The 18,463-nt window shown below is 37.8% G+C and overlaps 1 protein-coding gene across 2 annotated transcripts in view; it reads right to left on the bottom strand.

The window, feature by feature from the left end:
• Positions 1-9,180: 9,180 nt before the first annotated feature.
• RC3H2 (ring finger and CCCH-type domains 2) overlaps positions 9,181-18,463 on the bottom strand; it is a 52,804-nt gene continuing 43,521 nt past the window's right edge. The window contains exons 15-21 of one of the 2 annotated variants that reach the window (XM_060014189.1): positions 17,949-18,162; positions 17,624-17,708; positions 16,971-17,052; positions 16,740-16,874; positions 16,379-16,486; positions 16,133-16,281; positions 9,181-15,511 (exon numbers count right to left, since the gene is read on the bottom strand). In XM_060014189.1, coding sequence (XP_059870172.1) covers positions 15,316-15,511; positions 16,133-16,281; positions 16,379-16,486; positions 16,740-16,874; positions 16,971-17,052; positions 17,624-17,708; positions 17,949-18,162 — 969 coding nt within the window. In that variant the 3' untranslated portion in view covers positions 9,181-15,315. The remainder of the gene's footprint in view (positions 15,512-16,132; positions 16,282-16,378; positions 16,487-16,739; positions 16,875-16,970; positions 17,053-17,623; positions 17,709-17,948; positions 18,163-18,463) is intronic. The other variant, XM_060014188.1, reaches the window with a different exon arrangement.

The following is an 18,463-nucleotide window of genomic DNA, read 5'->3' as shown; positions in this document are numbered from 1 at the left end:
AGAAGCTACGGGTCCTACTTGGGGACAAACATCTTGACAATAATAATACGCTTCTATTTTTATTTTTGTTTTAATTTGAACGAAAGGCCACACTAGATATGCCCAGCTTTGAGCAGTAAGAACAATTTCGTTACCTTTGAAGTTTCCGAAAACATTCCACATGTTTTTTTTTTTTTTTGATTCTTAATCACATCACGTCTATTAAGACAGAAGACAGACTCGGACATTAATTTGCCCAAGAACACATAGCCCTTTTGGATTAAAAAAAGAAGAAGAAGAAAAAAAAAAGCCAAGTCCAGGACAACTAAACGCAAAGTGAAATCCTGGATTGGACCCTGGAACAGAAAAAGGACGTGAATGGGACAACTGACGAAATTTGAACAAGGTGTATCAAGTAATAATATTATTGTATCAATAGTTTTGATAATTGTACTACGGTTATGTAAGATGTTAACTTTAAGGGATTCTGGGTGAAGAACATAGGGGTACTCTATACTATTTTTGCAACTTTCTGTAAACCTAATTTCACATTCTGAGCCCTTATTGAGATGTCCGGTACACAACACGAAGTAGCTCATGGAAAGCTTTGTGTAAATTGAATCATTCGAAATATACTAAAACAATACACCCTTTAAAATAGGTAAGTTTTATTTCCCTAAAGTTTGAGAGATTCTTAATTTGTGGTTCTACACCACCTGCAATTGTCTGCAAATTTGTATATGTGCTTATTTTTCTGAGAAGCTGTTTCTTCAGGCTACCAAGAGTCAGAACCCCCATCCTCAAAGTTAAGAACAATTCATATAAATAGATCCTACGGTAACTTTTTATATTTTTTGTTTGCATAATGAATAATCAGATTTGTGTGAACAGCCAACTTGAATATGCTTGTGATCTGCTGTTAAGTGACAAGCCAGGACCCAGCAACAGTGCCTCTGTAGGAGAGTCCCCCTAAATATTTGTTAAATGAATACTAGATGAATGCTTTGCTTTTTTTGTTTCTACTCACATCTCCCTGAAGCAGGGGTCTTCTTCATGCATGGTGCTCCTTCTCCTTCAAAATTCACTTTAAATTTAAGGCTGCAATCCTCATGGGGGTCCTCAGAGCTGCTCAACAATCGTAGTTGCCCTGGGCAGGCTACTCCCCGACTCTCTAAGTGAAGCAGTTCACATCTCTTCTCTCAAATGTTCAACACCTTTTCCCCTCTCCTCGCCTACCTTATGACCGCAATTCTTATTTCACATGAAAAATAGAAGCAATCAAAAGACACTTGCACCTTCAAAATGTACAACAGCCCCCTGCATCTGTACCTGTTAAATGAATCACCAGTGCAGCGGATCCAGCTCCTCCAGCCTAGTAAGGAAGTCTGCTCCTGCAGTTACCTTCTCTCTCTCTCCCCTGCATATTCAGGCTTTCTTTCTAATACTTTCTATTTTCTTTCTAAAATTTTCCTAGTTTTCATTTCTAAAAGAAAATCCTCTCAGATATCATTTTCCACTGTTCAGATTGTTTAAAAAAAAAAGTCTGTGGGGAATACATGGCTGGTGAAAGTATAAGTTGATACAGCTCTTATGGATGGCAATTGAGAAATATCTATCAGTATTGCAAAAACATGCCTTTAACCCAGCAATTCCACTCCTGGAAGTTTATCCTATAGATATACTTGCATGAATGTATTGTTTAAAAATAAAGGAACATTATGTATTAGTTTCCTGCCTTTTGCAATAAAAAATAGAAATAATATTTTCTTATGTGTGCATGAAGAAAAGAATTGAAGAATATACAAGAAATAATAAATTCAGATGGGAATCAGGAGTGAAAGGGAGACATTTTATACATAATGTTTTATGTGTAATTTTTAATCATGTGAAAGTATTATCTATTATGTTCCAAAAGTTAACAATTTTTTTAGAGTCAACCCTCACTTTCCTCCCTCACCCATGCCTCTCCAGCCCCATCTCATTTCTCTGATCTCCTTTACAGACAGATCTAATAGATCTACTCTATTCCCTCCTCATCCTACTTCAATTAGGTTTTTGTTCCCACCAGTCCACTGAAACCACACCTATGAAGGCAGTGACTTCCTAGTTGCCAAATCCTCAGTAAAGTCTTGGTTCTGCTTTAATTGAACCACTCAGCAGCATTTGACAGTTAATCACTCCTCCTTCTGGAAACTCTTTCTTCTCTTGGTTTTCAGGATACCTTCTCCTAGTTTCTCCAGCTTTGTTGATACCCTCATTAACTGCTCTGCTTCTGACCTCTAAATAACGGAATGCCCCAGGTTCAAACTTTTGACACCTTCTTTGTGTATACTCGTTCTATATATACTCCTGTCAAAGAATACCATGGAGGCAGTTAATTATATGCAAACAAATTTACTCATAGGAAGGAGAGAATTAATAGGTGACTGTCAAGGAGGGTTTAAAAAATGGATTCATAAAAGACGGGGGAAATGTGGGATGTCAGGAAACCATGAGTCTTGTCTGCTTTTCTAGAAGGAAACTGACAAGCTAGAATTTTGCAAAGCAGTCAGTCTAGGCAGTCTGCCCTGGAGCTGGCTGGCTCAAGGCATCGATGAAAACAATGTTAGCTATTTATAGATTCTCCAGAAAACTTAAGTAGAAGGACACAGAACAGGTTGTCTCTGTATATTGTAAAAGAGAGAGACAGAGAGAGAGAGAGAGAGAGACGGAATCTAAGACCAAGATGGAAACCAGTCTTTTATAACCTAACCTTAGAAGTTATGCCCAATCACTTCAGTTGTATTATTTTCATTAGAAATGAGCCAGTGAGTCCAGCCCACACTCAAGGGGAAGGAATTACACAAGAACATGAATACCATACCAAGAGGCTCAGGGGCCCATCCTATGAACTACCTACCACAGAAGCTCTCTTTAGGGGGACTGAAGGCCAGTTAAGTATGGAGACATATTTAGGTTGATAATATTTGACGATTTTTTTTTTTTTTTTTTTAGGCTGCGTTGGGTCTTCGTTGCTGCGTGTGGGCTTTTCTCTAGTTGTGGTGTGCGGGCTTCTCATTGCGGTGGCTTCTCTTGTTGCGGAGCACGGGCTCTAGGCGCACGGGCTTCAGTAGTTGTGGTGCGCAGGCTCAGTAGTTGTGGCTCGCAGGCTTAGTTGCTCCACAGCATGTGGGATCTTCCCGGACCAGGGATCAAACCCATGTCCCCTGCATTGGCAGGCGGATTCTTAACCACTGAGCCACCAGGGAAGTCCTGAGGATTTTGAAGTTAGGTAACATAATTAAAAGCCAGAAAGGAAAAGATAGCTATCACTGTAAATTACACAGCTTAAAAAGTTGAGGGGACAGAAAACAGGAATAAACAAAAGGTGAAAAGTAAGAGAAAGAGGAGAAAACTAATAAAATGCAAGTCTAAATATGAATTTACAGTTTTAAGATTCATTTTCATTGGTCTCTTTTAATATATTCATTCTCCTAGTTGTGTATTATAGAGGGATTATCCAGTGGTATCCTTGCTGGGAGTGTAGTTTGCATCCATCAGGAAAATGACTGTGTACATGAGGTAGTTAACAGTATTCATCAGGACCACTCCATTTATCTTACCAATATCTGGGGATGATGTGGATAGTGAAGTTTCCTTTTAATGAGAGTACCATGTATAATTTATAGTTTGTCAGGTATTTTACCTGTAATGTAACGTTTTTGTTTATCCATAGAGTATTGAAGGTATTCCCCAGTGGGAAAACCAAAATAAGCTGTTAAAGCATTTGCCTTTTATCAAGGGAAAATCTTGATCCAACCAGAAGATTTACAAACTATTATTAAACATATTTAAAGTTTTGAAGTAACTGAATGAAATTTATATAGAAATGCTTAAATGCCTCGAAGCTGGGTTCCAAGGCTTGCTCTACCCTTATAGTTTTTCCAGATCATAATAATTAGAGATAAAACAAGATTTGGTCCTCCACTGAGTTGCCCAGATAAAATTTTTTCCACCAATATTTTTGTAAATTTAGAACAGATTTGTCCCTGCCACTTGGATTATTTTTGTTATGAAAGTATTAAAGGTCTAAAGATGGTTTTGGATGACATCAACCAGTATGAGGATTGTTTGAAATAACCGGTCTTTCTCTTTCCCTCCCTCCCTGTCAGCGTGGGGCCAGTTTGTGGCAATTGAACACATCTTTCTTATTTAGAAATTAAACAACTTTTAGACAGCAATTAGATTAAACTTCTTTTTGTATTAATGAATATAAAACCAGTAAGGGCTACTTCCTTATATAATGCTTTAAAAAAATTTTTTTAATTGGTATCTTTAGTGTAGGCTTTAATTTTGTAAATTGAAATTTACTTTAGATGTTGGATTGTCTTTAAGAAGCAATTACATTTCTTTTAAAGGTTGTGATTGAAAGCATCTGAGAAAATCATAAAACCTCTTTGCTTTCATAGCTTTAGTAACAATATTCTTAGTAACAATATTTTTCTTTAAATAGCCCACACACTTAACAATGTAAGAGGCAAATTTTTTCTTTTTTAGAAATATTTCGGTTTCTCTTATTTATATAGACATTTTTAATCTCTGTAAGCCAATCAGAATGGCGCTTCATTAAATTTTGAGACCTTACAATAACAAATATAACCTGTATTCTGATTAATATGGTGGATTACACTGGTTGATCTTCAAGTGTTAAACCAACCTTACATTACTGAGATAAACCCTATTTGGACATGATGTATTATAATTTATATGTATATAACTATCTGGATTTGCTAACACTTTAAGGATTTTTGCATCTATGTTCACAAGGGATACTGAGCTGTAATTTTTTTGTAAAGTTATTGTCAGGTTTTGATGCCAGGGTTTTATTCATCTAATAAAACTAGTTAGGAAGTTCCCTCCTCCTCCATTTTCTGAAGGCGCTTCTGTGAAACTGAGGTTATTTTGTCCTTAAATGTTTAATAGAATTCACCTGTGAAACCATCGTGAGGCCTGGAGTTTTCTTTGTGGGAAGCTTTTCATAATGAATTTCACTTGTTTAGTAGATACAACGCTATGGCAGGCAGCTTCTAAAATGGTCCCTGTGCCAATAAATAGTCTCTCAGCTCTCAATTCACCCTTCTTGCTTTGCAATAATGGACTGAATTCCTTTAAGCATCTCTCCTTTGCTGTGAGCACAATGATAAGCTTCCTCACTAGAGGGCACTGGAGGAGGAGAGACTGTGGTCAGTGGTGTGGCTGTAAGGACATGCAGTGGGTTCTTCCCCAAGCCACAGGCCCAGCACATGTGGTTCCTTGATGATCTTGCAACCTCTGTCTGGACTAGCAATAATTTCACTGTGACCCTCTCAACATGGAAATCAGTGTCCTGAAGGCCTCCTGTCTGCACTGGCGCCAGTTCCCTCCACAGGCTCCTCTGCAGCTCGCCTGTGTTCTAGACTTGCTTTCTGCTTGCCAGCAACCAGTCCCAGCCTGGGTAAACCAGCAAACTTCTCTGCTGCCCAGTGGGCTGAACTTCACCTTCTCCAATGAGGTCTGCACCCCAGTCTTGATAAGAGGCCCCTTTCCAAGTCTCCCTAAGCCATAGGATACCATATGGGATTTCCTTTAATCTTACAGTCGCTCATCTACTAAATTTTAATAATTCTTTTGTGTCAAACATTCCCTCTATGGTTTTTATCTCCTGATGGGGGATAAAGAAGTCACTAGGTCCAGTCCACACTCAGGTGAGAGGCTTATGCCAGGACATGAATACCAGGCAGGGGTCTTTGGGAGCTCTATCGGTCCGAGTGGGGTCTGGACCTAGTGACTTGCTTCTAAGTGACAAAACCGATGGGATATTGTTTCCAAGGTTAGGCTATAAAAGATTGTGACTTTATTGCGTGCTGCCTCTCTCTTGTGCAGGCGTGAATGCAACCTGGACCCCACCCCCTGCTTGGTCCCAGGTTCTTCCTACTTGCTGCTTGGATGAGCCAAGCTAGCATATTGATTGTAAGCTGCCCTACAGAGAGGGTCAAGTGGCAGAAAACTTAGGGCAACCTTCAGCCAATGAAAACCTGAGGCCGTCATTCCAACAGTTCAGGAGGAACTGAATCCTGCCAATAATAAGGGGAGTGAGCTTGGAAGCACACCCTTCACCAGGAGAGCCACGAGATGACTACAGAGCCAGCTAACACCTAGGTTGTGAGAGACCCAGAGGAGAGGACTCCTCTAAGTCATCACATGCAGATTCCTGACCTACAGAAACTGTGAAACAATGTTATTGCGTTAAGCTGCTAAATTGAGGGTACTTTGTTATGTGATAATAGGTAACTAATACAAGAGTTATTCCAATTTTCCTTTTCATCCTGTATCTGTTTTGGTAAATTGTATTTTGAAGGAATTTGTCCATTTTTAAGTTAAGACCATATAGTTGAATTTATCCATTTCCTTCAGAGGTTGACCCAGTACACTAATTTATCTGCTCAAAAAATACTTCAGAAACAAAAAACAATGTCCACACAAAGACATGTACACAAATGTTCATAGCAGCTTTATTTGTTAATAGTCAAAAAATCTAAACAACCCAAATGTTCTTCAATGGGTGAATGTTTAAACAACATGTGCTATGTCCATACCATGGTATACTACTCAGCAATAAAAAGGAATGAACTACTAATACATGCAACAATTTGGATGGATCTCAAGGGAATTATGCTGAGTAAAAAAAAGCCGATCTCAAAAGGTTACAGTCTGCATAATTTCACTTATATAACATTCACATAATGACAAAACTACAGAGATGGAGAAGAAATCAGTGGTTGCTAGGGGCCAGGGATAGGAAGATGGGGGTAAGGGAGGGGAATGGACATGAATATAAAGGGGTAGCACAAGGGATCATTGAGGTGATGGAACAATTGCTATCTTTTTTTTCAGTTCCGTTATCTTGAGAGTTGCAGTGGTTCCACAAATCTACATGTGATAAAAACTGAATAGAACTACACACACACACACAAATGAATGCATATGAAAGCAAGTGAAATCTGAGTAAGTTCTGTAGATTGTTACTAATGTCAATTTCCTGGTTTTGATATTATAGTAATGTAAGATATTACCATTGGCGGAACTGTATGAGGGTACATGGGTCCTCTCTGTATTATTTTTGCAAATTCCTGTGAATCTATAATTATTTCAGAATATAAAGTAAAACAAAACAGAACAAAAACAACTTCAGTTGATCTCATCCAGTCTCTTGGGTTAAAACATCTATTTTAAATAGCACTCCCCAGACCCTCCACCCCCATTACTCTGCATCTAATTTTCACTGAGTTGACTTTTGAGTGAAGACCTGAAGAATGTGAGAGATCTAGTGATGAAGATTCTTACAGGGGTTGGGAAGCTTCCTACCCTTACAGAACAGCAAGGGTAAAGGCCCTATGATGGGAACATGCCTGGCTGGCCTGGTGAAGATCTCAGTGGCCAGTGCAGCTGGAGCATAGTGAACAAAGTATCAAAGACAAGACTTTGGCTTTCACCCTGAGTGAGATGAGAAGCATTTGGAGGGTTTTGAGCACAAGAGTGAAGTGATCAAACTGACATTATAAGAGGATCTCTGTAGCTGCTGTGGTGAGAATAAACTGAAGGGAGGCAAGGGCAGCAGCAGGGAGAACAGGAAGCCATCACAGTTCAGGTGAAAGATAATTGTGGCTTGGACCTCAGTGGTGAAGTGGTAAAATTCTGAATTTTTTTTTTTGCGGTACGCGGGCCTCTCACTGCTGTGGCCTCTCCCGTTGCGGAGCACAGGCTCCGGACGCGCAGGCTCAGCGGCCGTGGCTCACGCGCCTAGCCGCTCCGCGGCATATGGGATCCTCCTGGACCGGGGCACGAACCCGTGTCCCCTGCATTGGCAGGCAGACTCTCAACCACTGCGCCACCAGGGAAGCCCTTAATATTTATTTTGAAGGCAGAGCTGACAGGACTTGCTGCTGGACTAGGAAGAGTAGTCAAGGGGGAAATAACTGAAACGGGGAAGACTGGAGGTACACTTTGCGGATTCAGATTTGGACATGTTACGTCTGAAATGTTTGAGATCCAAATGAAGATGTTCGGCAGACTGCCCTATCTAAAGCTGCCCACAGTACTTAGAACTACAATGTAAGTTTCATGAAGTTAGGGACTAATTCACTACTGTATCTCTAATGCCCAGTACAAAGTAGATTCTCAAAAGTATATTTGTTGAGTGAGTCTCTCTAAACTACCTAGGCCTGAACATTTGATGATGGATGTTATTGAATGCACCTGGGCTAAGACAGGCCCCAAACCCATTTTCATTCTTTATGGCAGTGGTTCCCAAACTTTTCTGCACATTGGCAGCACCTGGGGAGCTTCAAATGCACTGATGCCTTGATCCCACCTCCTGAGAGTGTGTTTTAATTGGTCTGGGGTGTGATCTGGGCTTTGGGATTTTTTTAAAAGCTCCCTAGGTGATTGCCATGTGCAGGTAAGTTTGGAACCACTGCATTACTGAGTTTTCAATTATAAAAAATCTTTGTTAAAGTGCACGATCATTACTCCAATAGGTGTCAATTATAAAGAAAATAAAAATCTTCCTGGGATTTCATTTCCTTCAGTTAAGTTTCCTCTCCTTTGCCTGGATCAACTATCCATGGTTCCTCCTCTTCTTCTTCCTGATCTCAATGATCACGCCAGGGCTTATATAAGATCACCCGTTTCACAAATATCGGTCTGTTTTCAGCAACGAGGTCTGGGATTCTAAGCCAAATTTAATCCATGATAATGTGGAGATGTCTGGTAGGCTTCCTCTACAACAAATCCTGTCAATTGCGCTCTCCTACTTTTCAAATCCATCTCTTCCTCCATCCTCTCTTTGGCCATGCCCTAAACACTTCTTACCTAGATTGTTGGCCTGGTCTCCCTGCTGGTCAATCTCCAGCTTCACCTCAGACTATTACCAAAGTGATCTTCTAAAAACCCAAATCAATCAGATCATCTAACTTCCAAGACTCCCTAACAGTCTCTTTAGTATTTAGTGTCCTTCATAAAGGTCCCTATTTACCTCATCTAGCTATGTGATCTGATCTCAATGATCAGATCACATAGCTAGATGAGGTAAATAGGACAAATTGGACAAATTTGGACAAATTCTCTAAGGTCTCTGCCTCAGTCTTCTCATCTGTAAAATGGTGACAATAATGGTTCTAGATGATAATATACCTACAGCACTTACAACTGTGTCTGGAACATATTAAGTGCTGTTAAGAGTTAGTTAAGCTATTCTTCAAACACTCCTTCCACTGTAATACTTATGGCTAAAATAGGTTCCAACCATCACCATCACCATCACCATCACCATCACCATCTTTGGAAGGTAGAATAAGACTTGAATCAGAAATCTGACTCTATTTACTTTCTAGTTACAAGGTCTTGGGCAAGTTACTTAACATCTCAAATACAAAACAGGGATCATAATATTTATAATGAAGGGCTGTTAGGATACAGAGTGGGTTGTTGTGAAGTTACAGTAGGTTCTCAGGTGTTTTCTCCCCTTAGCTCTGCTTGGTGAAATATTATTCAGCCTACAAAGAAATGCCCTTCTTTGAGGTCATTTCTCAAAGAAGCAGTTCCTCTGGCTCACTATCACTACCATCCACTCCATAATTTCCCTTTTGGAGTTTCCATATACCTTATACAAGAACATAGCTCACTGAGCTGGTTATTCAGATTTGTCTTTCCCATTTCTCACCCTGAGAGCTTCTAGAGAGAGGGCTTGTTGTTTCACTGACCTTCAACCCTAATGACCAGCACAGACAGGGGCTTAAAATTCATCAGTTGAGTGAATGAGTAAAACTACTCAAGGCCCAGTGAAAATGGTGTCTAGAATCACTCAGGCCATTTTCTGTTACATTCTGAGGTTCCACAGAACAGTCTTCATACTTCTGTAATATATTGCTTCATATTCGTTATTTATCTATTTGTCCTATTTTCTCCATTAGACTGTGAACTGCTAGTATTATCTACACCCTCATCTCCCATACAGAAAGTACTCTATATTGAATGAACAAAGTGATTGATTGAATTGAGGACTATTTCAACCTCCCTGGCCTATTCATTTCTTTCAGATCCTTCCCAGTGATGAATGCATGAGGCAAGGTGATTGTTTAAATCTTAAGGAGTAACCTGGTAGCTTAGTTAAACCAAAAAATTTACCAAGGAAGTCAAGATAACTAAAATGCACTATAAACTTAATATTGACACTAAACAAACAACTTTTAAGGTGGACAAATAATTTTATTTTGTGCATGCAAATACATGTCAAGTACTGCAAACTTTTTCCATCAATTTTCTCTCAAACACTGAAAATCATGATGCTCTATTCTGTGAACAGCCAAAGCTAATATCTCTTCACTTCAGTGCTACAGCAAAAACACACAGAATTCACTCTTTGCTATTCACTATCATCACAACCCTCATTGTTCCATCTCTGCCCTCCCCCCATATACAGGCCTTATGAATCCTAGCCTTCCCCCATTTAATCCTATTCCTATAGCACAAAGGGAAACATTACAATTTGGAAATTCAAATTGAAATAAATGGAATAGAATTTATTCCCATATATATTCCCCATTTCATTGTACAGAATTATTTTAAATTATAGTTTTAAATAGAAGCTGAGTATATGCCTTAAAAATGAGCATTAAATCCATCTTAGAGATGGTGCCTGCTTTTTACATGATGGGTGTACACCATCTTTAATTTCATTTACATTTCAATCGAACAATAGATTTGCAAAGAAAATGTCTAATACAGACGTAAAAATATTCACACTAGAGCTTCACAATCGGTTGTACAATTGACAAACAGGCCTCTTTTCCCAAACTTTCCAGCTAAGCAAATTTATAAAATGTAATCAATGCAACAAGAAAAACATTTCTCTTTCACTTCCAGGGAAAAGAATATGCAATAAACAGTATAAATGCAGACAGCAGTTGCTGCAAGCTAACCACGATACTCCCAAGTGGCTGTACAGTGGATATGTGCAGTACAAATAAAAGCCACATGTGTTGTATCACAACTACAGTATAATTGTTTGCCCAGCTAAGAGAATGCATGCACTTCCATGCCTTGGGTTATAAAGTGAGGCCTAATTCTTGACAGATTGATGGAATATATGCAAATGACCTTGGCTTGTGGCAGTACTAAGTGCAGCCAGTGTCTGTGTTCCACTGGTTTAAGGATATTTAAATTTTTTTATTTAAAAAAAGAAAAAAAAAACTGCCAATTTCAGACTTGGGGGAATAACTGCTCTTGGAGTAAAAACAGGACTCCACTCAAATGTGGGGTGTTCTGATTGGTGGCCTTGACTCCTTGTATTCCCTTGCCAGCAAAGGGATACAAAGAAACCACTACTATAAAGGAGTAACTAGCAAATTTATTCAATTTACCCAGAAAATGAGATACTCCTTGAGCATGTTCATTTGTGTTCTGCTTGCAGAAGGGGTTCTTATGTAGAAGGAGTTACAGTAAGTGATCCCATTAACACTCTTCATTCACTAAAACACAGGGAAAGTTCTTCCAGGAAACTAATACATAGTTGCAATGCAACTTTCCCCTTGAATGATTAGTCACCAATACTGGTGACAGTCTGCTCAGAAAATGACTCTAGAAGCTAGGGAAGAAATATTCAAAGTTGAAATCACATGCTGAATCTGATCATTACAAACGCCACCCCTGTTAACAAGATAACATGGGCTTTAACATCTAAAATGCAAAAGCAAGCTAGATGGTTTTTAAAACAATGTTTTCAAATGTTTAAATGATCCCATTTTTAATTCCTACAAATCACTGTGCATCTGGTAATTTTCTCAAGGCAGCATATAAAACTGGGATGTGCTTTATAAACTTAGAATCAACTTGAAACTTGAGTGAAAGTGACCAGATCCATACAAATGGAAAATTTCAGTTCTAGTATAGGTTTCTTTTACTATCCTCTTGTGAGAGTCAACAGTTACTAGGAAAAACATCAGTGCCACTGACCCATTGAAGTACCTTCTCTTGAAAATTACGATGCACAACTTTCATGCATGATGCTGGTTTACTAGATGGTATTGAAAGTAAGTCATGGCAGGAAAGGCAAAGGAATCTGCTTTGTTCAGTTACCAACTAGATGACATACTTAAGTAACTTTCCCAGGATTCCTAAGATGAAATGAGACCACAAAGAAAGAACTACTGATGCTACATCACAGTATCTGAATGAGGCACATGGTCTTCAGAATGGGACTAGAAATTTTTAAAAACACAAGAAGTCAGAACAAAACCAAAACCTCACCATTTTCCCACTTTCCAGACCTCGGATTACTTTTTCCTTATGAGACCATACACCACATATGCAGTTTAGTTGACAACATTACAAACTTCCTCTCCTATTGCTTTATATCCTTTGATTTCAAAAATATGTGCATCACAACATGTTGGTAAACGGTCAAATGACAGGGAATGCCCCCTATTTTAAAAAGTCACATTCTAGGTCCGATTTGTAATTTTTTCCTCTATGATATCATTAGGTACCTTTCATAAGAAGGATCAGATAAACTGCTCTTCCTTCTCAAATGGCAGAGAACCAATGTCTTTGTTTCACATCCAACACACCGTAAGAAAGAGAAGATGATTACTACATAAAGGATGCAATACCGAAAAATCCCAACATAGAAACAATTCCTATGTTGTTAGTGAGGAAGAGAGTAAGTTTTTAAGAACAGGGAGTTACTGTTTTATGGGATCACCTGCTGCAAGACAAGCATTATTTTAATATAAATGTTCTGAGACATACCAATAAGTTGGCAGGTATATACATACACTGATGCAAATGTAATTTCACTGGACAAGTAGGCAAACACCTAAGCAGTTTATCCCAACCCCCTCCAGCAGAGCACAACCAAGTTTCAAAACTTCAATTTTAAAATTAAAAAGATAAGGTTAAATACACAAGATCAATTTATGTAGTATATATTCACCCTCAGAACGTGCTGAAGATGTTTTGCGTAGTTCTGTTGCACAGAGGGTTCTTTCCCTGAGGGCACATAAGGAGCTCTCAAACTGTTAATAGGTCTCTATTTTGTAACAAAATAGCAATTTTAAAATCTTAAAAAAAAATACATTACCTTCAACATGGAAGATCTCACTATTTAAATATCCATGAAATAGACATACTGGTTTGCATATCCTTTTGGAAATACAAACAGCAAATAAAGTACATTGGAAGCATTTCAAATGTAATAAGCGCATATTTATAGAAAGGTTCTGATATAAATTATATAACAATCACGTTCCTGTAATATCCTAGGCTAATTTATAATGTCGGAAATAAGTTAATGTAACATGGTTTAAAACTCTTGTTCCTATTCATTTCAGGTTACAGAGTGAAATAAATAAAATGTTCTTGTAGGGATGGGGGCACTGGCCATGGCAAAAAGGTACAGTACTAACCAAGGAAACTAAGTCAAGGCTACTGTGCTGTTATGCTACAAACAAACATCTTCATACATTTGAGTATTAAATAAATGTGTAAGATCTTCCATACTGACACCAGAATATCAAAACTACCCCTTTGTTTCTCAGGTATATTTACAACTTATCAGTCACCTTATGAGCATGTTCATTAAGACAGGTATCAAACACCAGTTATTTACTCATTCTGATCAAGAAATTTCAGGGAAATGTCAACCCTCCCGCCCCTGGAAATGTGCACAAAACTTTTTATCAAAATCTTATCTGATACAATGCTGTGGTTTTGTAAAACAACTAAATAGCTCAGACGACCAATAACATGATCCTGTTTAAGCATCTTGCTAGCAGGAAAAGCCCTTACATACAGTACACCTGGTGAAAGATCAGCTTGGCTTAAAATATTCCAGTACAATTTTCAGAGTAAACAACTTCACAGAAGTTAATTAAAAATAATAGTAAAAGTCAAACTAATCTTAAAGAAATGGGGGGAAAAACAAAGACACAAACTACAGGTAAGATCACCCAGAAGGAATGCCCAGCTTTTGTTTTCAAATGTTGACTGAAATTTAGGTTTCAGTAAAATACCTCCCACAAATCTGGAGCCTGGCTGGTTGAACATACTGCATACTTTCAGATGCCAAGTCAAAACACTTTTCAGTCACATTTTAGCAGGGCAGAAATTATTCATGTTTTTAAGTATGAATAAAGGTTAGCCAATGTTCTATTATTACATGGTTCATAGTCTTATCAACCTAACAGTCAGAAAAACAAGGAAAATTAAACCCCAACATGAAGTAACAATAAACAATATTTAACCAAGATAATGCAATGAACATCCAAATTAATTAGTTTAAATTAAAAACCCAGCAATACCATCTTGTTAGTCAGTGCAAACACTACATACAGGGTTTTCTCAAGAAAGCTGAAAGCACCTGATTCTTTTGCCAAGTCATCAGATTCATAATGTACAGGCTTAAATCTGCATTTTAAAAAACTGCCATTACATTAGTGCATAATTTATCAAAATTGTAAAAACGATTCTGCATAACTTAGGAGAATTTAATATCTAGTACATCAGCTGAAAGACTTAGGCACTTGGTTATATATTTAATTACTTACTTCAACAAGTAGCCTGTGTATAAATATTAACAAAGCAGAAACTATTTTTGAAAAATGGAAAATTGAAAAAAATTTAAATGCTACAGATAAAAGCACTGCACCACACTCCTACATATAATGCAGTAAAGAAAGCTAGTATATAACCCTGTAAAATTCTATGGTAAGAACATCTAACTCCACTCTTCAAAATTTAAAAAAAAAAAAAAAAAAAAAGAAAAAAAAATCCATGCAAAGTCCCATGAAAAAGATAAATAAAGCAGCTGGAATGAGATGGAAATTTCTCTCAGTGAAACATAAAATAGAAATAAATAAGTTAATTAAGTCTACTTTCACTAGATGTATCATTGTAGGATCCTGCTAGTTTAATAACTGAGTTGTTAATTTTCTATAGAAGCCATTTAAAATAGGAAATGGCTCAGTTACTGCACCGGATTGCTACAAACTCATAAAAAGCTGCTTGAAGCTTAAGTTAAATGTCCAAATTCCAATCACTTCTGGAAAGTGAACGTGTTACCCTAGTAAAGTAAATTTTCTTTTTTTTCATAATGCTAATGCAAGAGGGCTTGAAGTATCAAAGAGTCCACAGGAAATGGATGCCCCCAGTAATATCTTTTTTTTAAAAAAAATATACATTATATAATATATATTATATATATAAAAAGCTAGTGTAAATGCTTCCATGGTATGGTCACAGATTTGAAAGATGAACCTCTTTTCAGCTGTTAACCATCTTCCCATTTGCAACAGGTTTCAAAAAGTCGTTTTTATCTTCAGACATAACATGAGTTTTCAGAATGAGGTTGCCAACACTGACAGATGTGGCAAGAGGGAGGCAACTCGCATTGCTAATGGCCACTGGGAGTGGCTGACTAAAGCAAGAAGTTACCGGCAGAATTGTTTTTTGCTCCTCCCTGGGAGAGAATAAATGACATTGAAAACAAATTAGCTTTAAGTGAAAACTTTTAAGAGTAACCATACATGCTGAATAAAAGTTGTAACACACTTGAAGAGCCCCTAGCAAAGGCATGTGTTTTTCACTAAAAAGTATCGGAGGTCACTAAAAAAGTCCCATTTTCCAAAAATTATAATAAAAAATTAGAACACTGGTTAATTCAAGGCCAACAAACTATCAAGTTCAAGATTAGCCCATATTTTTGGCAGTAATTATATACTAAAGGCCAAAAATATCTTAGCAAGATTTTTAAAAAGGGAAACCCTTCATTTAGGTTTTAGTTCTCCATTTTGTAGTCTTGATGTTTGGCTATCAGTTAGAGGAAGTATAACCTGATGCTACAGCAAAAAAATAAACTTTTATCCCAACAAAAAGCAAGTTTTAGGCTACTAAAATGGACCACTTGGTTAGTTAAAACTTAGTTCTCCTCTCCGAAAAATCCAGACTGACCAAATCATTGCCTTATTACGTAAGGTCTTCCCCTCATAGGATAAAACCAAAAATGAATTTAACAATGCATCTATTTCTTTTTCTTCATGCCCTATGCCCACTGGTTATGAATTTTATGTCTAACACTCACAGAATCACATGGTCTTCATCTAAACTCTGTCTCTTCTGCTCCAGGGGCTCCTTTTGGTGTTGTTGGACTGGATGCCCATTTTCTACTGCTGTTCCATTCAGTAACTGATCGTTTTGAGAACTGATACCAAGCTGTATGTCCAGGATCTCCTATGAAAATAAAATGTTAATCCTTCAGTATGAAAGTATTCTGTACTTTAATTCCCAATGGAGTAAAGCCTCCTAGATGTGTGACTGCAGTACTTACTTCAATCTGTTCACCTTGTCCATCAGGTTCATCAGTATCAAGTGCTGAAAGCTCTAACTCTATATCCCTATCAGGCTTAGTATCAGCTGCATCTTCTGTATAATCACTCTGTAATTAAGAAAAATGGTGATTTCATATCTGTGGAAACTGGGGCTTCCCTTTTAAATTAAAATGGGAGTCCCAATGATTGATCTAAAAAAAGAAATCTGGGACTACAATTTTATTTCTACCCTTAAGTTTTAAAAGCAATCATCCACCAGAAAAAGCCAAATTTTGCACTAAGTAATGGCATAAAATAACATGCAACAGCAGCAAACAGCAAATATATTGGGCATGAAGCTGAGAGGTTCAGTTTCCTTACCTCTCCATTTCTCAGTTCAATTTCCTTGCTTAGAAGATTTAAGGTAAGGTGACGGCCTTCGTCCAGGGAATTCCACTTCTGTTGCATGGCCAGAGCATTGGCCTCCCTCTGAAGAAGCAACGAGTTACTCTTGGCCTAGAGGAAAAAAAAAGTAAAGTCAGCTTCCATCCATAACTTTTAAATGTCATTCTATTTTTTAAAAAATTCAAAGCTGAGTGACACAGAGCCTACCTGCTGAAGTTCAATGCTCAAAAGGTCTCCAGTACTGGAATGCTTTCTATGACCAGATAAATCAGTAACAATGAATCTGTCCCTTTAAAGAAAAATATGTTCACTGTTATAAAAGTGAAATAAATGAAGCAACTAAAGCAGTAATGACTATATAACGACTATATATTATATATATATATATATATATTTTTTTTTAAATTTATTTATTTTTGGTTGCGTTGGGCCTTCATTGCTGCGCGCAGGCTTTCTCTAGTTGTGGTGAGCGGGGGCTACTCTTTGTTGCAGTGCGCGGGCTTCTCATTGTGGTGGCTTCTCTTGTTGCAGAGCATGGGCTCTAGGCAGGTGGGCTTCAGTAGTTGTGGCACGCAGGCTTAGTTGCTCCGCGGCATGTGGGATCTTCCCAGACCAGGGCTCAAACCCGTGTCCCCTGCACTGGCAGGAAGATTCTTAACCACTGTGCCACCAGGGAAGTCCTATATATATGTTTTACATAACAGATCAACCCTGAAAGATTCAGTCATTATTCCAAATGTAAAATTTTTTCCAGAAATTTGTTATATAGCTAAAACTAGCAAAGCACAGCTCATGAATAACTGGGAGTAGGATCTGTACTCTGAGAATAGAGAATCCCAAAGAATTAAGCATAACGTTACCGTTCAATATAATGTGCTGATGACGTAGCTTCATTACCATATGAACTCCATCTTGAATCAACAGCATTGACATAAGGGACATAATCTATAGAAACGTAGAAAGAAACAATGATCAGAAAAGTGAAAAATCAAATATAGGTGTGAATGTATACTTTTCCAAAAAATCCATATTTTATCCAACTAGCCATGTTCTCCTGGCTAAGCCATTTAATTCTGAGTTTACTGTGGCTGTTAAACGGAGAGAAATGTTCTGTATCTAACAGAGTGAGGATTAAAAAGCACAGTGCTAGAACATATCAGGTGAAGTATTAGTTAAATGGATCACCTGATACGCTGATAGGTTTAGTCGCACTTCCTTGGGAAGCAGTGGCCTGGACAGGATCCGTGGTATGGTAACCTGTACGGGAAGATCTAGAAATTGCACCCCATTTTGAGATGATAGGTCCATCACTAAAAGGAATTATTGGATCTTCTTCTTTTGTCCTTCTCTGAGTTTCAAATAAATGCACTCTTCTCTTAACATCTCCACTGTCCAGGTCCTGCATAAATAAAAGAAAATCAATAAAAAGATTGTTGGCAATTACTTCAGCTAATAATACAAGTACATGCTTTCAAAAGACATTAAATTAAGTTTTCTGGTAAATTTAACATTAGCTGTATATCTCAATGATAACCCAACATCTACTTTAAAACACTCAACTATGCCCAAATAATTTAAACATTAAGTGCAATTTATTTCAGGCTTACCTAAATGTAACTCTGCTGCTTACAGATGAGTAACATACCAACGATATGAAGATGAAAGCATTCAATCATTCTAAAACTTGAGTCAACATGCAC

The sequence above is a fragment of the Delphinus delphis genome, chromosome 6 (assembly GCF_949987515.2).
Source record: "Delphinus delphis chromosome 6, mDelDel1.2, whole genome shotgun sequence".
NCBI lineage: Eukaryota > Metazoa > Chordata > Mammalia > Artiodactyla > Delphinidae > Delphinus > Delphinus delphis.
The sequence above is the reverse complement of the archived record's forward strand: the minus strand, read 5'-3'. Positions and strand labels throughout refer to the sequence as shown.